The sequence below is a fragment of the Malus sylvestris genome, chromosome 7 (genome assembly GCF_916048215.2).
Source record: "Malus sylvestris chromosome 7, drMalSylv7.2, whole genome shotgun sequence".
Taxonomy (NCBI): Eukaryota; Viridiplantae; Streptophyta; class Magnoliopsida; order Rosales; family Rosaceae; genus Malus; species Malus sylvestris.
Window position 1 is genome coordinate 3,796,749 of NC_062266.1, and position 27,225 is coordinate 3,823,973.

General features: G+C 35.2%; 2 protein-coding genes across 2 annotated transcripts; one reads left to right on the plus strand and one right to left on the minus strand.

Annotated features, from left to right (window-relative positions):
- Positions 1 to 1,136: 1,136 nt before the first annotated feature.
- LOC126629631 (WAT1-related protein At5g07050-like) lies at positions 1,137 to 3,350 on the minus strand. Its single transcript, XM_050299716.1, has 6 exons — positions 2,947 to 3,350; positions 2,715 to 2,831; positions 2,339 to 2,588; positions 2,070 to 2,231; positions 1,806 to 1,957; positions 1,137 to 1,565 (listed from the first exon to the last, which is right to left on the minus strand). The coding sequence occupies exons 1-6, from the start codon at positions 3,207 to 3,209 to the stop codon at positions 1,331 to 1,333; spliced, it is 1,179 nt and encodes a 392-aa protein (XP_050155673.1). The 5' UTR covers positions 3,210 to 3,350; the 3' UTR covers positions 1,137 to 1,330.
- A 12,955-nt stretch (positions 3,351 to 16,305) lies between these two features.
- On the plus strand, positions 16,306 to 17,478 carry LOC126629018 (uncharacterized mitochondrial protein AtMg00810-like). Its single transcript, XM_050298913.1, has one exon. It carries the CDS (start codon positions 16,306 to 16,308, stop codon positions 17,476 to 17,478), a length of 1,173 nt encoding a protein of 390 aa, XP_050154870.1.
- Positions 17,479 to 27,225: the final 9,747 nt, after the last annotated feature.

The following is a 27,225-nucleotide window of genomic DNA, read 5'->3' on the forward strand; positions in this document are numbered from 1 at the left end:
GAGTTCTCACCTCCTCTAAATAACAATTTTTGAATCTTCCCCTCTTTAAGAAGTATTAACCTTTGCAATTGCGCAAGAACCCATTATCTAAACTATATATTAATAGAACCCTCTTTGTCAACCGAAGAAGGTGAAAAGTCTTCTAAACTACATATTAATAGAATTCTCTTTGTCAACCGAAAGAGGGTGAAAAATCTATCTAGTCTTCTATCGCAACATAAAAGATAAGGACAGTAACGTAATTTCACAAAACAAAATTTTGCTATTTTTTGTTTAAGCATCACAAACAAGTGATTTTAACATCTCTAATTTTAAAAAATTAAAAAAAATAGACCTCTCTTCATCTCTTCCCACTCTCACGTTCTGTCTCACTCGCTTCCTCTCTCCTTCAATTTTAAAAACAAAAATAAAACATTTCACACACACTTTGTGTGTGGCATATAATAGTAAAAGATAATTAAAATTATAAGGGCTTATGATCTATATAATAAAATATTAAATGAAATGAACCAAAATTAATTTTAATTTGTTTATAGGATACATAAGCATACAAAGTACTAAACAAAAGTTCTGAATGAGCCTAGTAATACCATAGCGTATAGAGTTGCTATATGATTGACGAAGGAATCATTTGGTAGCTAGTGTCGTATATATACATATTCTGAACTAGAAATATCAAAGAGAGAATGGAGGCATCGGATGCCAACAAATCAAATAAGATTCTGGGATAAACAAGCCGATATGCAAATACTAAGACTCCTTAATTTCTTTTCCTTTTTTTTTTTAATTATAGACGACGATGTTTTGAGCTATAAACGAGTATGAGGAGGCAAACATCGTGACCGTGGAGATATATTTCAAGGGCTAAGAATGATTGGAGAACACAAGAGGGAAAGGCTAAATGACAGTGGGGAGATGCAAGTCCACTACCTTATAGGGGGCCAACAAGGCTACAAGCCCCAACATATCAAAGTGTTTACCCCGCATGCATGCAGTATCCCTTAGTGGAATCTGAATCAGACGTCAGCAACTGTCCACGTGTCAAAATATACAAACATTCCAAATTGAAAAAGTAGAGAGAGAGAGAGAGAGAGAGAGAGAGATATTCAGACCAATGGAGAATTGCAAAAGAAGAGGCAAAAGAAGAGGCAATGCGATTCTCTTAATTCCATTAGCTCAAAATCAATACAATATTAGATTCCATTCATGATAAGCTAGCACAGCAAAACCCCATAAACTTTAAATACTAGAACTCTTAAGAAATGAGGTGCTGAAAAGACAAAAATCCCATTGCCACGCATGCATGATGATCTCTAATTCCATGATTTGACTAGGCATTTGGCATTGGGTTGGTTTTCATTGGGGGTTCTGTGATGGGCATTGAAATAGCAACCGAGGAGAGCTTGGTATTAGCTCCAACATCTCCGTTAACGGTGAACATGGACACACCGTTTACTTGAGAACCCTTTATTACTTCCGGGATCTCCTCCTTCTCCAATACTTCTTTGTGTTTTCCCCACAGGACTGCATAAAGCCCGAACACGATCAATACAGCTCCGAGTACGCTGCACGCACAAGTGAATTGAACAAATCAGCCAAGAGGGGATGAGAAATGTAAAACGAATATTGAATAAACATATTATAGTTACAAGCTACTTTTATCAACATTAGATAAGTAATTAGTAATGTGATCAATAAATATGTTCTAAACAACATCACTCGTATAAAAATGTCTGGGTGTGTGTATGTATTTACACTTTTATTTTGCATGCATGCAGGTTGAAGGGAAGAGAAAAATTAATTACCTTCCAAGAAATATTTTTTCTGCAAGGATGAAGGATCCCATGATTGCCACAATGATCATCATCAAAGGGCTAAAAGCAGTTGCAAATACGGGACCTCTCATCTTCATCACTAGCCCTTGCACATAGTACGAAATGCTTGATGTGACAATTCCCTTTAACAAATGAAAATGAAAAAACAAAGTTAGTGTCATTATTCATGAGAGAGAGAGAGAGAGAGAGAGAGAGAGAGAGAGAGAGAGGGAGAGAAAGAGAGTTATAACATACAGCATAGGCAGCAGCTAAGAGGTTCATGTCAAAACCTATTCTCCAGACGGAGGGTTTGCGTTCCATCACAAACGTAACAGCAATAGCCTGCAGAGTTCCTATGCCGCATATCATTGATGTGAGAGACAGCTGATGGTTCTTGTAGGTCTTCAACGCGTTGTTCTGTAAATATTCAACAAACAAATTAAACAAAATGTTAAAATTTTAATTCGCTTTCAAACTAAAAAACGATTGAAAACGCAGAATTTTGTTTGTTGTATAACTCTTACTTGTAACACAAATAAAGAAGCCCAGGCAAGAGTAGCAATGGTTAGCATAATGGATCCCAAAAACCAGTGTTTGTCACCAGTCCCAGTGGTATCTGTGACATATGATTTTCGTGGGTGAATATACTTAGACCACAACATCTCTACAATTGGCCCCCTGTACAAGGTCATCAGCATGGCCCCCGCCACTGTCAATACTGTTCCGATTACCTTTGCTTGGCACCTTACTTTCTTGATGTCTAGCACTTCCATCCTAATTTTCATTCCAACAAATCAAATTAATTAATAAACATAATATATTAATCATGATCATTAACAACTAAATTATAAATTAATATGGGATTATTGTATACGTATTTGCTAGCTATTGCGCCCTTACCGGCATATGACGGCCAGGACAAAAGTCATAGCCGGAAGCATGTTGCTCATGGCACAAGAGAACGTTGGAGACGTAAACTTCAACCCGGCATAGTAGAAGTTCTGGTCAATCACCGGACTACATAATGAGAGGTGCATGGTTAAAAATGTCGTTACAATTGTGGAATAATACTAATCAAAGTGTCTGACAAGATAACATATTTGAATGACTAATTTAGCATATAGTAACTAACCCAAGAAGGCCGAGGATAAATATTTGCATGAACATTGAGAATGTCATTTTTGGTTGCTTCTTCCTCTCAAAAAAGAAGGCAAATGGGGCTATAATAGCAGTAGCAATGGCATGGCGATAAACCACAAGCACATAGTGACTCATTCCTCTGTTGAGAGAAACTTTGGTGATGATGTTCATTCCGGCGTAGCCGAATTGTAGAGAGATCATTGCAAAGTAGGGTTTCGAGCTCTCAAGGAAGCTGCCGAAGCCAGCCTTCTCCATTTTTGAAGAAAAAAATAAACTAAAGGACTTTGCTAATTAGAACTATAAGTTTATAACTGATGTTGCTGAGAAAAATACAAGGCCAGAGAGGAAACAAACCACTACTCAAAGAGGTTATGTGTTTCTCCCTAGAGAGGAGTAAGGGAGTGGCCACCTATTTATATCAGGTGGGAGGGAACTGTGCATATTGATAAATACAGTGCCATTCATCGTCACTCTCAACTTGCTGCCTAACTTTCACAATTTACCATCCACTATACAATATTGTCGGAAAGAAATCAACCTTGCGTTTACATCTTCTTTTCTTTTCTTTCTTTAAAGTATCTCTTTTAGTTTAATACTCTCCGTCTCTCTCTACATTATATTCCAAAATTTTGGCAAAGATTCCTATATAAGAATCATATCGCTTTAGTATTTTCTTTTGTATAAAAAATCCCTCCTATAGTAGTAATGGAAAATGTGTGTAGTTTCATTACATTCTTTTAGTAATTATATTATGTTCTGCACATACATAAAAAAAATATTGATTTATATATATATAGGTACATGCATATCAGATATCATGCTTCCAATTTTTGAGAGATTTTTCAATGTGCTTGGAATATGAGGCGAACACTACATGTCATTCTAGAATTAGGGATACTTGGAAAAAAAAAAACTTTCCTCTAATTGTATAATGACATGTGGTGTTCCACCCCATGTTCTGAATACAAAACCTACAGGTATATAAACTTTTCTATTAATTTCGTTGTGTTAGAGTTACACGCACATCGCTTAACTTAGAGACAGAGATTTTGTATTTCTCAAGAATTTAATACTGAAAAAAGACATTTTCTTCGTATATACAATCCTGGCTTCTTGTTTTTATTTTATTTTATTTAATTATTGAAGGTCTAGCAACTGAATTTCATACTCTTAGTTAAGCATGCTTGTCGTATGAAAATCTGACCACAAATTAAGTTGGCCGATTGCTTGTGTTAGAATGTCATTAGGGGTGGGCATAAAAACTGCCAAACCGGAAAACCGAATCAAACTGTGACAAAAAAAACTGTAAAAAACCACGTTGATCAAAAAAGTCAAAACCGGAACAAAAACCGAACCGAACCGTTTCAAACGGTTCCGGTTCCGGTTTGGAAATATTAAGAACCAAAGGAACCGGATCGAACCACTTTTAATATAAGTTATTGTTTTATTATTATTTTTATATAAATACGACATTTTTCCAAGAAAACCATGTGCATAAAGCCGAATATTTTTCTTCACTTCTCTCCCCCTCCTTTGTTGTTTTATCACTTTTTTTGTGACGACCCGTCCCTAATTCTATGTTTTTACAAATTTTAAAAGTGTGATTTTACGAAAATGACCTTAGAGGCGAGGGTATTGACTTTCGTGGACCAACGTTTAGTGAGACGTACGGAATATTTCTATAGCAATCCAAGGTGGGTATATTACTATTTTATATCTTTCTTTATATCTTTGCATTCAAACTATAGTATTATATAAGGTTATTTGAGAGTAATGAAAGAAGAAAAAAAAAGGATTCAGGGAGAAAGAGAAATGGAAGAGAAGGAAGGGGGCTGATGCCCAATCGGAGGAGAAGGTTGCTGGCCAATCAGAAAGAAGAGAGAAGTGAGGGATAAATCAGAGAGGGGAAGGAGGGGAAAGTAGGAAGTAGAGAAAGAGAGGAACTGGCCGGGTTCCCCTTCGACCCGCGCGACCCGTTTTAAAACCCGGCCTCCCTGTGTGATTTTCCGATGATTTTGCACCATTCCTCCGGTGAATTAGGACACCCCATACCCTGCAACCATCAACACGACTCTTCTTCTTCATGGTACTCTCACGAAACAATGCAAATCGTCCTGATTTCATGGTGAACATCGACGGTAGCTGTGAGTCTTGTGGCAGTGATCCACCATTTCTGAAATGAATCCCATCGATCTCCACCACCCTTAGACCTGTCTTGAGCCCTGGAACAAAGCCCAGTTAGCTATAGGGCCAGCGGAGCGCCAGTGACGGTGAATTTAAGTGCATCTATTTTAGGATTCCTATGGGTTTTAGCAAAATTGGGGCTTTTCCTGGCCAAATTGGCCTTGGTCACAATCAAAGTTACTCTACTCATTGAGATCTTCATTTCTGCAAAATTGGGGCTTTTCTGGCGAGTCGAGACGGCCGACCGCCACCCACGGCGGCGCGTGGCCAGGGGTTTGTCGATGTCATTTTTAGGCTAAATTAGATGCTTTGAGTTCAGTCTTGGTAATTGTATGACATAGGTTGATGGTTGGAACCTAAATTTTCTACGATACGTTAATAGGTCATTGTATGAATCGATGATCTGACCATTGGATCGTCACCAAAATTTAATACATTATAGTACATAATATTTGAGAACCATAGAAACTTACGGATCGGGAATCCGATTGTAAGTTCATAAAATAAAATGTTGACAGCCACTTGATTTTGGCAATTGGCGAAGATTGGACCGTTGGATCATAATGAAACATTTGGACATTGTTCTAGGAACATAATGTGGATCTTTGGAAGTAACGGATCAGAAATCCGTGATGCAGATCTTTCGGATTGAATTATGTAGGGATGGGTTTTATATAAATGATGTATTCTATTGGTAAGAACTTTGAGACGTGATTTGATAATTGTTCTAGGCGACGATGGTTCGTGACGTCTCGATATTCGTGCTAAGGAGTCACAGCGTAGACCTCAGGTAAGTGGGTCTTTTCCTTTCTATCGTATGTGTGTGTATATATATATATATATGATTGATAATTCCACAAACGGTTATAAATTGATTATTGCACATAATTACTGTGAATGCTTTGAAGTATTAATGCGAACTACGAATTGCTTGATCCCTGTTTAGGGTACGTAGGCAGTCTAACAAGACGTTAGATGCAGCCATACAATAAATGAGACTAAATAATTTAGACAATAGCCTTGTTTGGGAAATTGTGCAATGTGAGGGACATTGGTGGAAAATGTGAGATTTAACCTTATGTTTTGGTGGTTAAATGTTGGTCATAAATCAATGTGTAAAGAATCAAGAAATTGAAGTAAGGAAGCGTACGTAGTGTTAGTTAATTAAACTAGTGTCTAGTTGGGCTTATCACCAATAATTATTTCCAAAAATAAATAGTTCGGGAGTAGGGCGTTACAACTTATGAATTTTATGCCATATTATATATATATATATAATTGAAAATGCTATGACATGGTTGAGTATTAGATTTCATCATGGTATATCTGTATGTATATTACTTGCTCATAGTTATTGTGAACACTTTGAAGTGCAAAGGTGAACACAGAACACCCATGTAAGTTTAGGTGAATTTATGGTATTAGTTGAAATGATGGAGTTATGGCATGACTACATGTATGTTTTAGGCAACCCCGATACTGTCGTACAGGTTGCCCATGAGTCGTACATGTTATAATAGATGCAATTAGAGCTCATAAACCTGTACCTTGGTGTTAGTGCTCCCAGCCATGGCTAGTGCACAGTAATTCATGTGATATTCACCTCCCACACCTTACGCTCACCTTAGATCTAAGGTATGTGCACAGTCATGTCGTACAGACCACTATAGGTGGTTCCGACTCGTAGGTGACCCATGATTATTCGCATAGTCTTCACGTGATCGTAGCACTTGAACGTACTTCTTTACATCCTATCCTGTCGTACAAACCACTAGAGGTGGTTCTGACTCGTGTGCAGGGATATGTGATGAGATATGGGTTCAGCCGTACATGCCACAAGAGGTGGATCCGGCTGACATATTACTTTTCATGGATGAGTTGTACAGGTCACTATAGGTGACTCCGACTTATGTGCTAGCATTGATTGATGAGATATGGATAAGTCGTACAGGTCATTATATGTGACTCCGACTTATGTGCTAGCATTGATTGAAGAGATATGGATAAGTCATACAGGTCACTATAGGTGACTCCGACTTATGTGCTAACATTGATTGATGAACTTATGTGCTAGCATTGATTAATGAGATATGGGTGAGTCGTACAGGTCACTATAAGTGACTCCGACTTATGTGCTAGCATTGATTGATGAGATATGGGTGAGTCGTACAGGTCACCATTTGTGACTTTGACTTGTGTGCTAGTATGGGTTATTAAGTACATGATTATTTATATTGCTAATGAGATGCTGGGTAGTAGTATACTTCTGGATTTACTGTTAGTATACATTTGATTTCATACTTCTACACAGTATGAATTTCTGGAAACTATACAGGTTTTACGGCGAGGGGTTACTACCTTTGATAATTGAAATGATTTTGAAAATCTTTGTTTTGCCCACTCACACTTTCTATTTTGCACCCCTCCAGGTCCTAGTAGTAAAGTTCCATATCAACAAGGACTTGTGGCACTCCCAGTTCAGGCCCCTTATGATGGTATAATAATTATCTTACCTCACTGTACTTTACTTATGTTCTGTATCACGTGTGAAATAGGTCCATACCCACTCACTTCGCACTCGTGTATATAGGCATTTTTAGGTTTAAATTTATTCATAGTTTACGCATTATCACACTTTATGGATTCGTCACTTTCCAGGTGTTGGCCAACACAACTAGATTCAAAGTCCTAGTGGACATTCCAGGTCGGGGTGTGTCATTTCCCCCTACATTATTTTTCCCCATTATTTTCCAGTATATCATGCATTATGTACATTTTAGTTTTAGTTTAAGATCTACACTTTGGTCTTGATATGAGCCATTCTATCTTTTGATTTATATTAATATGCACATTTTCTATCTTTTGATCACAAATCTTGTAGATCTAGTAGTGCAAAATCTAATTTACTTGAATTTGTGGTTGAAATATGTGTTTGGTATTAGAAGTAGAAAATTAAAAAAAACATATATATAATTTTGGTTAGAATTGTAAACCGGCATGAACTGAACCGTAAGATTTTAGTAATAAACTTAAGTAGAACCACACCGAACCGAACCATTGAAAATTTCTGATTCCGATTCCATTTTGAGGATGGAAATGGGCCGAATGGGACCGTTCCCATCCCTAAATGTCATGTTATTTCTAATGTGTAAGATGCCTTTCCCCCAAGAATTTGGTTTAAAAAGTATGTGGTTGTAGATATTGACACATGCATATGATGTCGTCACCTTAATCTAAACAAAAGTGCAGTATCCCTCTAGTGGTATCACTCTATCATCTATCATTCTGTATTTCTCCGACTCGACTTCACCAAATGGAAAATTTTAAAGTAAACCTATACTTGGTGAGCTAGATTCCTTGTTCTACTATAGATCATAAGAATATATTTTTCTTAAACGAAAATATTAATAATGTGATACAAATATATATGTGGTCTAGTAGCATTATCCCGTTGCATAATTATAATACAAATGGTATACGAGAACTTTTACGTATATTGAAAATACTTATTACTTGAGGTATTGTTTAACATGTTAGAATATGGGCTGAAGATAGTAAATTTCCCACCTTTAGAATACATTGATAAAAGAAAAAAAAAACAAAGGGTTATCCAAAAACAAAACAATATTTTACGAGTTGAGTAGAATAGTATTAATACCATTAACGTTGTTCTGAGTATATTGAAAAACTCTCGGCGTATAATTTTGGTCTTTCAGAGCTAGAAGTAGTGAAAAACACGTGTCGTCTCTTGATAAGGCAATCAAAGTAATCAAAGTGGTGGGGGTCGTAAGCTTTTAATGACAAGAAATTTTTATGGGTACCAGGTACTCAAGACAGCTGGTGTTCCCCACCAATGGACACCCAACACCTAGCTATCTTCTTTTTGTATTGCACACGTTGGCACTTAAATTATTATCTTCCTAGTTGGTCCCTAACAAAACTTTTTTTTCAGAAACTCTTTACTAATTAATAAAACACTCATTGTCAACCAAAATTCTACGAAATTACCAATTTAACCCTCTAATTAAAACAAAACATGAATAAGAAATATGGGCATAAATGTAATTTCACACATCCAAATTTTGCTGTTTTTTTTTTTCAAAACCTCACCTACATGTAATCCTTACATATCTCTAATTAAAAAAAATTAAAAAAAAACTTCCCACTTCCACATTCTCTATCACTCTCTTCCTCTCTCCTTCTATTTTGAAAACAAAAATAAAAAAATTTCACACACTTTGTGTGTGCTCATATGCTAGTAATTATATAAAAAAAACATAAAAAGTTAAACAACGCCGTTGAACCCAGGTCGTCGTCCCTAGTCTCCAACCTTCACCCCACCCCCACCCATCTTCGCCTCCCCTTGCGGTCACTATCTCTCTCTCTCCCCCTCTTCCTTTCTCTTTCTGTCTCCTTCTCTTCCAATTTTTCACTCAACTCCTCCCTTACGCCGGAGAAAGATCCTAGAAATTTCCTGCGACCACCCTCGCGCTTCAATAAGAGGTCGGCAAAATCTAATTTGAAGGTCGGAGTGTCGTCGATCAGTCTCCAGTGAAAATATCAATTTCGACATTCTCTAGTGAAAATTATCAGCTTCGATTGAGGGGGTGATTGTCTTGGCTGAGTTCTTGGCGACGCTAGGTGGGTGGTGTTGAGGGTGATTATTCTCAATTTCTGTTAGGGTTTGGGGTAAATTAGAAATTTTGTTACCAAAAAAAAAAAAAAAAAAAAAAAGCTAGTATGACATTTTCTTAATTTAAAACTTGGATAATTACGTGTCAAGCTTCTATTCGCTAGGAACACCAACTCAACTGGGGTACCCCCAGGTCTTTAATGACATGGAATGGAACTAGCCCCATTTGCTAGTAAAGCAATACGGTCGACCAATTGCATGGCACAAGCAAACATCGGTTACTTGACGTGCTTATTTGTCTCAACGAATCAACACCCTCCGATCAATCCAACTTTAAATTTTTAAAAGCCATATCTCTCTATAGAAACCTCCACTCATCGTGATCAACTTAAGCATGGATATCTCATTTCTTAATGCTGACCATCAATGTTGGGGTTTTTATTTATTTATTTATTTTTTCCAATATCCTGTTAGCTTACTACTATTACTACTTAGTAATATATCTTCAGTTAGCAATTTTTTTTTTTTTTTTGTGAGTAAAACGATAGCATTCGTAATTTAAATGTTAGATTAGACACTAACGGGGTTCGAACCTACGCCATCATGCAAGAGCACTACACTTTTTCACCACTGTGGTAAATGGCCACTTGCACTTCAGCTAGCAATATAAAAAGCTAACTACTTGACAATTCGCATTTTACTTATATCCGTTTATTTCTTTTTACTGATTTTTCCAATGTTTATAAAATCTAATAATAGTCTAAAAGATGTGAAAGTTTCAAATTTGAGCATAAAAGTGACGATAGAAAGGAATGATATACAACAAAAGTTATATTCTTAAACAGATATTCAAATTGATTGATTGATTGATTCTTTTTTTTTCACTGTGAACAAACACAATAATACTTGTGTTCACCACATGAATGTACCTCTTTGTCCAAAATTTTGAATTGGAACTTTTCATTTCTTTTGTGACTCCAGTACTGAATATACATGTATTATCAACACACATTAAGTTTTAGATTCATGTTCTCCTAGACTCTTTGGCCCAAATAAATTGTGGTTACCCACCGTTCGATTTTAATTTAACAGGGGAAGAGAAAGTCTAACAAAAAATTGAACTGAGGGCTACCACAATTTTCTTAGACCATATGGTGTAGGAGCCCAGGTTTGCTAAGATCATACCCCTCATTTATATAAGCGTATGATGAAGGGGCTTTGACTCGATTTGTTAAATGAATAGGATCTAAAAGACATCTAAAACTAATAATGAATACGATAAAATTTCGGACTATATATACGTGGTGTATTAGGTACACGTACAATATTTTTTTCTTCTATATTTCCTGAAATAACTTGAAATAGATAAAATGCATTTGGCTAGCAATGTCTGAACAGTTTTTGTTCCATGATAGCGAAAGAACCTCGGTACAACTTGTGCATTTAGCCACTACAGCAGTATGCATATAACAAGTATCTCTCATTCTCAGATGATAACCAAGTCTTGGAAACCCGCAAGTGGAGCACCAACCCAGTGTATAAATGGGCGTCTAATCACTCCCCAATCATCTCAAATGATTTGTGATCGCATGCCGGAATTAGAGGCCTCTGAGAATCAGACATTAAAATCTCAATAAGGACACAATCTTTTCATACCACTGAATATCAATGTGGATCGTAAGTGACCCGACAATATCCAAAGGAACATGCACATATGGACAATGTAGGAGAGAAAGAGAAAAAAAAGCAAATAAATGAGTAGTAGCAAGAACAAGTGGTTTGCTGATTTTGTTTGCGTTTCATGTTCAAACGAAAGGGGATCATAAGCATTGGTCTAGGCAATTATAGCAAGCAATATTTAAGGGAGAGGCAAAGGAGTTGTCGCGAGTGTTTCACATCTTGAAAAAAATGTGTGACTGGACTCCAATTTAGTACAAGTGCAAATGTGGTGTGCCGGCTGGCCAGTGAAGTGTGGGGAGAGTGGTTTGTGTGCATGTCCCACAGAGGCTGAGAACATGTTGAAACTGGCCAGGCATTTGTCAAAGGGAGAAAACAATTGCTGTTTCTCAATTTCTTTCCTTGTCTGATTTTTCTTACTTTTCTTTCTTGTTTTTTTTTTCTAAGAAGACGAATTTCACACGTTTTGAAGCTTATTTCTTTTGTTTTTCCGGTCGACATAATTTGTCTAAATTACTACCAAAGAATTAATATTTCTAAAATGCCTTCATTTGAATCCCTTCATTTGAATAGGGATTTAACTTTATCCAAAATCTGTGGAGCACTATTCCTTGCTAGCTAGCTAGCCTCATGAAGGTAACTCACTAGGTATACTTTAATTAGTTTACCTTAGCATGAAGATAATAACCAAATTGCATATATTCAGTTTCCCTGGCTTCTAGTGCCAAAAAAATCAAAAGAAAACTTTGTATTGTATTCAGATTTATAGATTTTTTTTACAAAGTTTTTATTTATTTTTTAAATCTACAAAGTCTATCATTAAACTTTAAAAAATGTGTAGAAGTCTATCATTAAAAAGTCTAGAATTCATGAAGAGGGGAGAGGCTCAAGAATCGACTGGTTTAGGCAAAGATTTACCTTCGTGGAAAGGATAATTCATTCGGATTGATGTTCTAGTAGTCAATAAAAGTCTGCGAAATTTACAAAAGCCTTTCACATAAAAAGCGAATCTAGGTACAGATGGAAATCTATATGAGTTGATAGCACTCAAAATTGTATTTTCTGCAGCTTCTCCAGATCGATAGCTGGCATCGAGGGGGGGGTGTTGTTGAGGATAATAATCGAATGAATGTGGATGTGCCACTTGTCAAGCATCGGTTGAGTTTGTTAGTCAAGTTGTTAGTCGAGTTGTTAGGGTTAGCTAGGGTTAGTTACTAATGACTTGCTATGTAAGTAATTGACAGCTAGCAATGAAATATAAGGATTGTAATGATCTCATACAATGTTAATGAAGAATACAATCTGTTGAAGTAATCTCTCTCTCTCTCTCCTGAGGTATCTTCTTTCTTCTTCTTCTCCTTTCTTCCTTTCTCTCTCTACATCTCTAAGCTTCTGTACTACAGTGGTTTACATGGTATCTTCGCCTGTAAAACTGATCACTAATTCATCGATCTAGGTTGCTTCCGCTCACAGCGTTTAATTGCTGGTTCTTGTTTGCACGCAACATGTTTGATAAAAGTTTCTTGCCCGATTTTCTTCTGATTTCTTCGTTTCTTGCAACAATGATGATTGCTGCACAGCTCCATATTGTTCAATCGCCCATTACATCTTTGATTTTAACCGTATCGATAGCCGTGACGGTGAAACTTGATGATACGAACTATTTGACCTGGAATTTTCAAATGCAACTTCTTCTCGAAGGACATGGGATCATGGGGTTTGTAGATAGCTCGTCTCCTTGTTCTCCTCGATTTCCCACGACTGTATCAAGCACTTCAGATGTTAGCTCAGACAATTCTTCTTCCTCAGTTGAAAGTGATGATTTCAAGATTTGGAAAATGCATGATCGTGCGTTAATGCAATTACTCACAGCTACTCATTCATCTCCGACTGTTTCGTGTGTGATTGGAAGTGTTAGCGCCTGTGATATGTGGACGAGACTCAAGGAGCATTTCTTTATGGTTACTTGCACGAGTATATTTCAACTCAAGTCAGATCTTTAGACTATCAAGAAAGGGGCTGACTCGGTTACTACATATCTGCAACGCATCAAAGAAGCTCGGGATTACTTAGCATATGCTGGTGTATTGTTTGATGATGATGATGATATTGTTATTCTTACCTTGGCTGGTCTTCCTTCTGAATTCAACACTATTAGGTCCATTAATTGAGGAAGAGATAATGTGATCTCGATTAAGGATTTGCGGGCTCAATTGCTTGCTGAAGAAGCAATGATTGAAAATGCTCAAGCACCATCTTTTCAAACTGCAATGGTTGCTGGTGAAAATGGGGGTCAGTTAAAAGGGTTCTCTACTCGCCAAGATTCTTCTACTTCTGGTGGTAATTACAGTTATCAATGGGGCTTATCTTCATATAGACTGTTTTTCAACAAAAATAAGGGCAGAGGCAAGTTCTTATATGGTTCAAGATTTGGAAATCGACAACCTTACAACAATGGAGCTCCTAGTCTTCTTGGTTCTTCTCCACCAAGACAACATTTTTCGAACAACCCATCCATTCCACCTTGTCAGATCTGTGATAAATTTGGTCATCTTGCAGACACTTGTAGGTTCAGGAATGTTGATTCTTTAGTTCATAATGGTTGTCAGATTTGTGGTAAAAAGAACCATAGTGTACAATACTGTCATTTCAGAAATGCCAACATTCGTAGTCAATCTCCTGCAATGACTGCAATGCATGCTACTACATCCACACCATCTATGGAGTATCAACCACCACAAGTTTGGCTCACTGACTTTGGAGCAACAAGTCACATGACAGCTGACTTGAATAATCTGTCTCTTGCCACTTCATTTCCATCCATTGAGATGATTCAAACATCAAGTGGAGAAGGTTTGCATGTGTCTAAAAAAGGTTCCTCCATATTACAGACTCCTTTACACAACTTGAAACTTAATTTTGTTCTATATGTTCCCCAAATCTCTTAGAATTTGCTCTCAGTACATTGCATTTGTCTCGATAACAACAGTTGGCTAATATTTGATGCCTTTTATTTTTGGATTCAGGACAAAGCCACAGGGAGAATTATGTTCAAAGGTCGCTGCAATAATGGATTATACCCTATCCCAATTCATTCAACTCATTCGAACCAAGTTCTACAATCTGCAGCTTATGTTGGGAAACAAGTCAATACCAGCTTGTGGCATCACAGATTAGGTCACCCTTCCAATCTTGTTGTATCTCAAATGCTTAAAAAGTTTGATATTTCCATGCTTCTGATATGTTACCTAGTCTGTGTTCAACTTGTTTGGGGGGAAAAATAACCAAATTACCTTTTCAACAAACCATAAATAGATCTGTCATACCATTTGAAGTAGTGCATAGTGATGTATGGGGTCATGCACCTTGTCTGTCTATTGAAGGGTTTAAATTCTATGTAACCTTCATAGATGAGTGTACTAGGTTCTGTTGGATATTTCCAATTATTAATAAAGCTGCTGTTTGTGATACGTTCATTAAGTTTTACAACTTTGTGTTCACTCAATTTTCAATTTCAATAAAGACATTGCAAACCGATGGAGGTGGTGAGTAGATAGGAAAACAGTTTCAAGACTTTCTTATAACCAAAGGTATTAAACATCAATTATCTTGTCCCTATACACCAGAACAAAATGGTTTGGCTGAAAGGAAACATCACCATATCATTGAAACAACCATAACTCTTTTACAAACAACTTACTTGCAGAATTTTGGTCATTTGCAGCTTAAACTTCTGTATATCTTATCAATCGAATGCCCTCCCCCACCTTGAATCATAAATCACCTTTTGAAGTGTTGTATGAATCTGTCCCTGATATCCATCACTTAAAGATCTTTGGTTGTGCTTGTTACCCTATTTTAAGACCCTTAAACATATCAAAGTTACAACCTCGAACTACCAAATTCATCTTTCTGGGTTATGCATCAAAATATAAAGGGTTTGTCTGCTATGAGGTTACTAAAAAGAGGGTGCATATATCTAGGCATGTTATATTTGATGAGGGGGTATTTCCATATAAGGAACTTAGTTCTACACATGATTGTTCTATACTGTCACCACCCTTATCAGTGTCAAACACACTAGTTGCCACTACAAATTTAGAAAATGTCTTGGTAGCTCCACGACTTGATTCTTATGTTTCATCTTCTAGTGATCCTCGTGTGTCCAGCATTGAACCTCGGTTTTCTCCTGTTTCATCTGCAAGTTTACCAAACTTTGAGCCTATGTCTTCTCCTATGTCATCTGATTCTATGTCATTTATTCCTACATTGTTACCTGTGTCCATACCACCTCAATCCATTATTGCACAAGAACAGAATATTACAGTCTCAGATCCTGTGGCTCCTGACTTTCAGCCTGAGCATCTTCAAGTTGTTTTATCGATTCCTCCATTAAACCTTCATCCCATGCAAACTAGATCAAAGAGTGGGATTGTCAAGTGAATGACATTGTTGTCCACTGTGCATGAGAATGAGGGTGTTGATTTGAACACTATCGAACCTGCAACCTACAAGTCTGCATTAAAGAGTGTCGTTTAGACTGAGGCAATAAGAGAAAAACTTTCTGCATTACACTCTCAAGGGACATGGAGCTTGGTACCCTTACCACAGAACAAGAATTTGGTGGGGTGTAAATGGGTGTTTAAAATCAAGAAGAATGCAGATGGCTCAGTTGGGAGATATAAGGCTAGGCTTGTTGCAAAAGGATTTAGCCAAGAAGAAGGGATTGATTATGGAGAAACATTTAGTCCGGTTGTTAAGCTTGTATTAGCCATGGCAGCTCATTATGGATGGTCATTAAGGCAATTAGATGTGAAGAATGCCTTTTTACATGGCATATTGCAGGAATAAGTTTACATGTCACAACCTCCGGGTTTTATTGATTCTCATTATCCAGATTATGTGTGCCAGCTTCACAAATCTTTATATGGATTAAAACAAGCTCCACGAGCTTGGAATGAGAAGTTCATAACCTTCCTTCCATCTCTTGGGTTCATCTCTACTTATGCAGATTCCTCCTTATTTGTCCAACACACTGGCAGCTCCATCGTTGTCCTACTTCTTTATGTTGATGATATTATTCTCACTGGAAATTCATCTTTAGCAATCATTGCAGTAATTGATGCTTTAACCAAAGAATTTGATCTCAAAGACTTGGGGCAGCTTCATTATTTTTTGGGCATACAGGTTATACAACAATCAAATGGTTTGTTTCTTTCTCAAGCAAAGTATATCAAGGATCTTCTAGCCAAAACAGATATGGAAGACTCCAAACCTTGTGCAACACCATGCTTGCCCTATAATCGATTGGTACTGGATGATGGCAAACCTTATAATAATCCGGGATTATACAGGAGTTTGGTTGGAGCATTGCAATATCTTACATTCACTCGACCTGATATTGCATTTGCAGTCCATCAGGTATGTCAATTCATGCAAAATCCAATGGAGTCTCACTTTACTGTAGTTAAGCGGATCCTTAGATATTTGAAGGGTTCAGTGCACTTGGGAGTTCAGTATGTTAAAGGTGACTTGGATGTGAGAGCCTATTCGGATACAGATTGGGCTGGTGATCCCAATGATAGAAGGTCGACAACTGGGTTCGTGGTGTTTTTAGGTTCCAATCCTATATCGTGGTCATCTAAAAAGCAGCAAACTATCTCACGCTCGTCCACAGAGGTTGAATATCGAGCATTGTCCTCTACTGCTGCTGAATTGGATTGGATCAAACAGCTGCTGTCATTTCTGCATGTTCCCATTCCCTATCAACCAATGTTTTACTATGATAACATGTCGACTATTGCCCTAACTTGTAATCTTGTTCTTCACCAAAGAACAAAACATATTGAGGTAGACATTCACTTTGTTCAAGAACGAGTGAATAAAAAGCTGTTGACAGTGCAGTTTGTTCTTTCTGCTGACCAATATGCAGATATTTTGACGAAGGGGTTGTCTGCTCCACTCTATCAAACACATTGTCACAATCTCAGTCTTGCAGTTTTTGCCACTGAGTTTGAGGGGGGATGTTGAGGATAGTAATCGAATGAATGTGGATGTGCCACTTGTCAAGCATCGGTTGAGTTTGTTAGTCAAGTTGTTAGCCGAGTTGGTTAGGGTTAGCTAGGGTTAGTTACTAATGACTTACTATGTAAGTAATTGACAGCTAGCAATGAAATATAATGATTGTAATGATCTCATACAATGTTAATGAAGAATACAATCTGTTGAAGTAATCTATCTCTCTCTCTCCTCATGTATCTTCTTTCTTCTTCTTCTCCTTTATTCCTTTCTCTCTCTACATCTCTAAGCTTCTGTACTATAGTGGTTTACAGGGGTTTGGGTGGTGGCAGCAAAATGGTTGTATGAGGTTGTGGTATGGTGATGATGAGTATGACAACGTGGTGGCAGAATATGTGATATAATGGTGACAGAGACGGTAACAGAGGTGATGACAGTGGCAGCGATAGTTGTCGATATTACAGTAGCGAAGACAGTTATGGTTAGTTGGTGGTGATGACATGGTGTGGTTGAAGTAAAGATGGTGATCCTCATTAATTACATCATGGTGGTGGACTATCAAAATCTATGAAAGTTCATCAAAATCTTAAGGGGAGAGGTTGAATTGCTATGACAAAAAAAATATATACTATGAAAAGCGTCAAAGTCTTTGAAAGTTCATAATTTTTTAACATCCTTTAAATCAATGAACTTTTAAATACACATAAACTTTTGTAAACTTACAAAAAGTCATAATTAAATGACACGAGAATTTTATAGACTCTTTAGAAGTCATAGAAAGCTTTAATTCAATATAGGGTAAAATTTTATTGACTCCATAAAAATTTATAGTGAATAGACCTGAATTTGAGAGTTAAGCAAAGTTCATTAAATTCCATCAAACTCCATACACATTACAAACACCCACCCCCCCCCCCCCCAAGTTTACTTGTCATGAATACATATAAAATCCAAAATTCAATTACGACAATATGTCAATAAAACTAAATAATGAAAGCCACTTAATACTAAAACCTAATAATATTTCTCTTCAATTGTAGTATCTTATAATACAAATATTTGATTCACAACTGTGAGTAAGCCTGGCAAACGGGTCGTGTCTGTCGTGTTCGTGTCGTTTTCGTATAACACCTGTTATCTTATCGGGTCGTGTTGTGTCACACCCGTTATCTTAACGGGTCCTTAACAGGTCAAGTCACTTTACCCAACGGGTAAAGTGACCCGATTTGGGTAAAGTGACCCGACCCGTTATGACCCGTTAAGAAAAATGTATTTTTTTTCTTAAATTTGCACATACCACACATTGCCACATAAATATTACTTCAAAATATTAAAACACATTTGTCGTGTAAGTACTATATCTACACTCGAAAATAAGAGCTTAATAAAAAAATAATACATACACTACTAATCTATTACAAATATTAAATGTGCAAGGATATGCAAAATGAAAGAGTTTTTGTTTTCAAGGTTGTGAAGCCTTTCTCAAAAGTTTTCAATGGCCATCAATTTTTTAAATTAAATTTAATATATATATATATATATATATAATTATTATTATAGTTTTTAGGGGTATAAAATTGTTAAATTAATATATATATATAATTATTATGGGAATTGTTATTAGCACTCCAAAAATATCATTCTACACTCCAAACTTTCTATATTGGGAAAGAAAAATACACTTGTGAGGAGTGTAGAATGAGATTTTTGAAGTGTCAATAACACTTCCCATTATTATAATTTATTCATACTTTTATTAAGTATAACATAAGATTTTGTAGTATCCACTAGTGTAAATATTTTAAATTGAAGATTAAATTTATTCATTCTATTCATATAGGGTCAAGGAGTGTAGCTGTAAAAAATCATCAAAATCGGAGTTAAAATAACCGTTAAATCGTGATTTTTTTATTTTATAACCGTCGAAAAGTTTTGTCCCGTTACTTTATCTCTGAATGTTTGTTTTTTGCAATTTTTGGTGTATACGATCTCGAAGTATATACAAACATGTTTGACGGTTGGATCGTTGAGACTAATTTCGTAGAATGCGTACCTCATCAAAACAATATATTCACTAACACTTAAAGAGTTTATTCATACTTTCATTAAGTATAACATAAGATTTTGTGGTATCCACTAGTGTAAATATTTTAAATTGAAGATCGAATTCAATCATTGTATTCATATAGGGTCAAAGAGTGTAGCTGTAAAAAATCATCAAAATCAGAGTTAAAATAACCGTTAAATCGTGAATTTTCTTTTTATAACCGTCGAAAAGTTTTGTGTGGTTACTTGATCTCTGAATGTTTGTTTTTTTCAATTTTTGGTGTATGCGATCTCGAAGTATATACAAACATGTTTGACGGTTGGATCGTTGAAAGTTGTTTCGTAGAATGCGTATCCCATTAAAACAATAGATTCACTAACACTTAAGAGTTTATTCATACTTTCATTAAGTATAATATAGTGTAAATATTTTAAATTGAAGATCGAATTCAATCATTGTATTCATATAGGGTCAAGGAGTGTAACTGTAAAAAATCATCAAAATTGGAGTTAAAATAACCGTTAAATCATGATTTTTCGTTTTATAACCGTCGAAAAGTTTTGTCCTGTTATTTGATCTCTGAATGTTTGTTTTTTTCAATTTTTGGCGTATGCGATCTCGACGCATATACAAATAAGTTTGACGGTTGGATCGTTGAAAGTAGTTTCGTAGAATGCGTATCCCATCAAAACAATATATTCACTAACACTAAAGAGTTTATTCATACTTTCATTAAGTATAACATAAGATTTTGTGGTATCCACTAGTGTAAATATTTTAAATTGAAGATCTAATTCAATCATTGTATTCATATAGGGTCAAGGAGTGTAGCTATAAAAAATCATCAAAATTGGAGTTAAAATAACTGTTAAATCGTGATTTTTCTTTTATAACCGTCGAAAGGTTTTGTCCCGTTACTTGATCTCTGAATGTTTGTTTTTTGCAATTTTTTGCGTATGCGATCTCGAAGCATATACAAACAAGTTTGATGGTTGGATCGTTGAAATTAGTTTCGTAGGATGCGTATCCCATCAAAACAGTAGATTCACTAACACTTAGAGTTTATTTATACTTTCATTAAGTATAACATAAGATTTTGTGGTATCCACTATTGTAAATATTTTAAATTGAAGATCAAATTCATTCATTGTGTTCATATAGGATTAAGGAGTATAGCTATAAAAAATAATCAAAATTGGAGTTAAAATAACCGTTAAATCGTGATTTTTCGTTTTATAACCATAAAAAAGTTTTGTTCTGTTACTTGATCTCTGAATGTTTTTTTTTTGCGATTTTTTGCTGATGTGATCACGAAGCATATACAAACAAGTTTAACGGTTAGATCGTTGAAATTAGTTTCGTATAATTCGTATCCCATCAAGTTCAATGGTATATACATATATATATATATATTTATTATGTTGATTTAAATCTATTTATTTTGTACGTATAATTGACTGGTACATGAAGTAGTACATCATGTGTCATTATAAAAATAGTGCGATATGTGTGATAAAAAAGTTAATAACTTAAAAAATAAAATTTCTCACAACTTCTATTAAAACACATGGTGTAATTTGTGTTCCCGTTACAATGAAAAATTTCTCAAGAAAAAAAAGGAGAGAGAGAGGTGAATGACGTTCACGTGTCAAGAACACAGCTGTTAGATCTTATCCTATCAATAACAATTAACAAGTGCACACTTGAGAATTGAGATGAGAGAACCATGGTGGAAAAACCCACCCTACTACTAGTAGCAAACAAAATACCACTAGGTCCCATCTTTCCCTCTCTTTTTTGTTTCATTTTCTTATAATTTTCATTTTTCCCTTCATTTTTCTTCAAAGGGTGGAACGGTGGATGCATATTAATTAATAATTATTATAGTTTTTTGGGGTATAAAATTTAATATATATATATATATATATATATATATAATTATTATAGTTCATATTTTGGGGGTATAATTATTATAATTATTATACTTAATTTAATATATATATTTATTATAGTTTTTAGGGGTATAAAATTGTTAAATTAATATATATAATTATTATAGTATTTTTTTAGGGTTATAAAATTATAAAATTAATATTCTACTTATCGTGTATCGTGTTACCCATATATATACCCGAAGCAACCCGTTATCTTAACATGTGCTTATCAGGTTACCTGATAACGACCCGAACACCTGTTAATTTCATGTCGTGTCGTGTCAAGTTATCAAATCGTGTTAGGAATTACCAGGCCTAACTGTGAGTGAGGGTGGTTTGGAGAAATCACTTGCTGGAACAGATAAGTCATTATCCTTTTCCTTTAAAACATGGTTGAGTCTGTTTAAACTATATTTTGATGTGACTAGACCGAATGGCGCAAATCGTCGATTTCCCGCTTGTTGCGCAGCAGCTTTTCCATATTAAATAAAGATAATATTTACTTCGTAGGTGAACTGTAGCTTGTCTGTCAAGGCATGCATGTTCACCTGTTCTGCATGTTGGTTCTTGTATGTCGGTTTTGAGTACTCCCTGCATCAAAGCCCAGTTGTTTTCCAACCAAAATGTAGGGGTAAAATGTCCACCTATTTTGTATATACTTCTCTAACCAATCACCTCCCCAATCACCTCCCTTTTTCTTCTTTTGTTTTCACAATAAACTTTTACATCCCAACTTCATTTTTGATGCATTGCGCAATAGGTGAAACGTTGAAAGCTCACAACATTTGATCTGTTCGATCGACCTCATACGTAGAGCACCAGAGCAAAGGATGTCCATTTCCTGTTTAGTTCATGCATATGTTGATTCTATCTTTGATTACCAAACAGTTAGGGTTTAGGGAAAAAAAAAGCATCTGATTTATTATTAATTAATTAGATAATGCTTGTGTTCCTCTTATAGTAAAACCAACTTGTTCCACTACTTATGATTATTTGCATCATTCTCTCCCGTTCAATAGAATTTTGATTTTAAAGTAGGATGACTCTACAAGCGGCGGATTTTCCCTTATATCGTATAAGTCCATTAACTTTTTTCTTTTAGTGAAACAGAAGTCCATTTACTTAGCTGGTCACTATCGAGTTTTAATCAATTTACTTACCATGACATCTTCTTGTACTCTGGACCTACACCTTGTAATTCTCTGGTTTTAAATTTCTTGGAAATTAAGTTGCTTTTGATTCAAATTATTACTTAAATAAATCTGGGAAAGAGGGAAGGAAGTGTGAGGATGAATGCATATATGTTCAATAACTTTTTAGGTAAAATAAGAATTAAGCCGATCTTTAAATAAATCTGGTGTGTGCGCTTAAAATTTCCTTTAAACATTTGCTTAGTTGCGTCAGCTAAGCTTCTGCAACCATTTCAATTTGTATACAAAAAGTACGTACAACAGTAGTGGCCTGATTAATAAACAATTATTAAGTATGAATATGTGGAAAAAATTAGTGTAGTCGAGATGAGAATGTTTCGTTGAATGGGTGGGAACACGAGAAAGAACATGATTAAGAATGAGGATATCCGAGATAGAGTAGGAGCGGACCTAATTGAAGATAAGATGAGAGAAAATCGGTTAAGGTGGTTAAGGCATGTGAAACGAAGATCTACAGATGTTCCGGTTAGAAAGTGTTACTTTGTGACAGAGGCTAAGGGCACATCGGGTAGAGTAAGACCTAAGAATACCTTGAAAGAGACTTCAAGAAAATACGTGATATTTGGAGCTAACGCAAAACTTGACGCAAAATCAAGCGCAGTGATGTTCTAAGATTCATGCAACAGACCTCACTTAGTGAAATACAGCTTTGTTGTTGTTGTATCTTTTGAAACTCAGCTTTTTTTTTCCCTGTTGGTAAACGTTTATATTGAGTACGTACTATCTGAAAACTGTATAAGGAGACAATAACAATTTGAAATTGTTCGTTATGAGTCAAATTGCATACCCTTTATTTATCTTTTATATATCAGCATAGAAAATTATCACTAGACTGTAAAGTTAGTGGCCACTCAATAACTCACTTTTTTTTTTAAATACAACAATATATATTTCACTTGTCAAGATAGAGAGAGATCCAATAGGATTGTTCAAGAACCAAGAATCTAGAGAGAGAAAGAGAAGACGAAGAGTTGTAACTGTTATATTGATTACTTAATGAAGAGGTTTATATAGAAACAAATCTCTAACAATCTAACAAACTTACTTTACAATCAATTACAATCGTAAATCACTCAATATATTCCAACATGGTAATGCTAGGAAGACTAAATTTAGAAACTAAATTTGCAAACTAAATGATGTGTCACCAATTGGAATAAGCAAGTTTATCAACGTTTAAGTAATAAACCAATTATCAACTTTCATGTCTTTTAGTTTCCAATACTTTGTCTACAAATTTAGTCTCTCTAACATTACCCATCCCAACAACACCAAGGGGATAGGAGAATAAATTGGTTGTGAACTCGTCATTTCTAATATTCGAAGACTTCTAATTTACAAATGAAGAAAATATCATTAAATTGTAGTACTAAATAATTTTAAGTCACAAACTCTTTAAAATTGGAGAACAGATACTTCACACAATGGCTTAGGTCACAGACTCTTTAGTAAGGGCTTTAAGCAAAGGACAAAACATTTTGTGATGCCTCTTTTTGCAACTTTGATCATGTACGTAGCTAGAGAAAAAGTTATGAATTCTTTGACCAAAAAGCCTTGTATTATTGAAAAGTTTCTGGTCAAAAAATTCATTCTCTAACCCCGCATTTGACCAATATCTTTTCATGAAACCAATTACGTGCAATTGCTTTACAGCTTTCTCTGTTTTGGCCTTATCGAGCTGCTTTGCAATTGCATGCACAAATGGCGTATTAATCGAAAACGCACGATCGAAGAGAAAAAAGCTTTTGCTTTCTAGCTCTATTAGTTAATCAGTGTTGAATTCATTTAGATAGAGACCACATTGGTCAGCAGGACAAATGATACTTGATAATTGATAAAATTAAATTAAAAAAAGTTGAAAAATGATACTTGATAATTGATTAAAAAAATGAAAGTGATTTACTTGATGGTGATATACACATATTATTTAAAGTTTTTGATGGTGATATGTTTTGTGTACATAGCATGATTGGCGTAACTTATTTGTCATGGATCAAAATTTATTGCTTGTCACAGTAAATTTCTCTAGCTTTAATCTTACTTTTTTTTAGTGTTTCTTTCTGCTCAATTGCTTGTGAATTCGGAGTTGTCTTTCCTATCCTAGGGCCACTTGTTCTGAAAAAATCAAGGTACTAGCAGTAGCTTTAACGAGAAACCCATTGCTATATATGTATTGAGTTCTAAATCAATCAAAGGTTTTTATAGAAAACATAGAAGAACAAGAGAAAGAAAACATAGCAAGTCCTTAAGCAATCAAGGGTTTCTATAGAAAACATAGAAGAACGAGAGAAAGAAAACATAGCAAGTCCTAAAGCAATCAAGGATTATGCACTTTTGTAAATCATTGGTGATAAGAAAGCACTAAGCACTACTGTTAGAAATTAAAACGTTAGTTTTTCAATAAAAAAAATCCAAGTACTTCTTTGAAAAAAACACTTGGGACACTTGCTAAGTGCTTTTTGAAGAAGTACTTGCCACTTGCTAAGTGCTTCTTCATAAAATACTAAAAATTGCTTTCATAAACCATTATGTAATATTACCTTTTCTAAAACCATTGCGAAACAAGCCCAAAATATTAGTTTAACTTTTGAATATTGTTAATCATCCTTGCGGTAACAACTTATTTTCTTTTTGGTACCAACTTATTTTCCAAATGACACACGTGGTGAAAATGTTGTTAATCATATCAATGTGTTAGAACTCATTATCAATCTTTCAGGGTATATCAATTTTTTCTGTCAAATTCTTAAATGATGGCTGATGTGGCGTTTTGAAGCATATGCTATCAAATTTCATTATATTCCAACCGATGTTAGTTATTATTTTATTACCATATAGGGCTCAATTTGAAATAAAATAAACAGTAAAACTATTTTTAAAATTTTATATTCTCGTAGATGATGGGATCTACTTATTAATAATTAAATAAATGCAATTGAAGGCAATGTTAAAATTGACGCTAGAAGCATTGCTGCCAATCCAAGTCACCTAAAAGAATGTTCGGTTGGAGCAATATTTATCATCAAAAGTGACTAATTGGCATTCCACTTAAAATTTAGCATCTCTTTGGAAGATGTTCTAAGTTTCTGGCTAAAAAAGTTTTGTTTGGGAAGAAAATAACTAAGCGGTGACAAGTTTTGTAACTGAAAATCCTAGCTAGTCTCCAAATATGACTTCATGCAAATGGGTCGAGTTGATGCTCTAATATCATCAATAACGACTACCTGCGGACGCTCTTGCCAACATCGTTGATACTCTAAAAGGACTGGTCAATTCGAAGAGTACCCCAAAAGGCCCAAGAAGGGATTGGTAGGGTGGAGCTACATGTTAGATTATACCCAGCCCAACTGCCCAAGTATAGGATCTTTTTCTTTCTTAATATACACATTTCAGTTGTATGTTCCTCATATTTTACCCATCTCTACAAAGTGTTGATACATAGATTATGCATATTTTCTTCAACTTTTACCCTTAGCTAGTATACGAAAGCCATATTTTCCTATCATATGAAAAAACATTTTAGTTATACTTTTCGAAAAAAAAGACGGCATTGGACCACAAATTAATAGAAACAACAACCAATGTACCAAAATGATATGTACATCCCAAGAGATTTGTCTTTGTATATTGTTCCTAAGAGATTTAACGATGCTACTTAATGGGAACCATGGTGGTGAATGGTGGTGTGGTTGGGTGGGTATGTGGTGGGAGTGATGATGGTGGAAGTGGTGGCAGCAATTGGAGTTAAAGGTGATGGTGGCGACAATGGTGATTGGGGGCACAATTATGATGACCATGATATAGCTAGCGTTGGCAGTGTACTAATTACTATATTTCTAACAAAAATTATTTTTTGTACTTTTTTTTTAATTCAATGTCTTTTTTCTTTGGAAAAATTACGATCTGGTCTCTAGTTACCAATTCTCTATGACTGAAACGTTGTTGAATTTCCATTTCTAATCAATGTCCCTTGATCTTGTACACATCAACATTTTACTATTAACATATTTTCATGTCAACTTTTTATTTTTTATTAAAAATTATAATTTATAATTTCTCCTTCATTATTACGTTCAGAATATTCGTACCTGAAATTCTCAAATTTCTCTCACTCAATTCACATTATTTAGTTTCTGGTATTTATATTTGCATTCAAACTCATCAATATTATCTTGGATGTGTATCGTCAAATTCAAATTTCACTGAAATTTGAGTTGTACCCATATTTTCTCCATGAGCTTTCATACGAACGCATATATATTTTTGCAGAAGATTTTGAAGGTACTATGTCCGTTTTTTCCTACATCGGGAAGACTTAAGATTTTTAATCGGGTAATCTGTGTACCCATATTTCTACCAAGTCGGAATAATATCAAGCGGGGAAGAATTTCGTTTAGCTTGAATGTTTTGCTTACAAAATTTTTGTGTGCATGTTTGTAAAAATGCTTGAATAAGTTTTTTTTTTCTTCCCTTTATTATGGGGCTAAAAGGCCAAGCGTGGCGTACAATCTTATTTGCCTTGCGTGTATTTTTATTGTTAGCATATATGATGACTGCAAAACCA

Excerpts from the sequence above, each read along its gene's own strand:
- LOC126629631 (XM_050299716.1), bottom strand. The coding sequence starts at position 3,209 with ATGGAGAAGGCTGGCTTCGGCAGCTTCCTTGAGAGCTCGAAACCCTAC. Across the intron at positions 2,832-2,946 it reads TTTATCCTCGGCCTTCTTGG|TCCGGTGATTGACCAGAACT; the intron begins GTTAGTTACTAT and ends CTCATTATGTAG. Across the intron at positions 2,589-2,714 it reads GTCCTGGCCGTCATATGCCG|GATGGAAGTGCTAGACATCA; the intron begins GTAAGGGCGCAA and ends AATGAAAATTAG.
- LOC126629018 (XM_050298913.1), top strand. The coding sequence starts at position 16,306 with ATGTCACAACCTCCGGGTTTTATTGATTCTCATTATCCAGATTATGTG.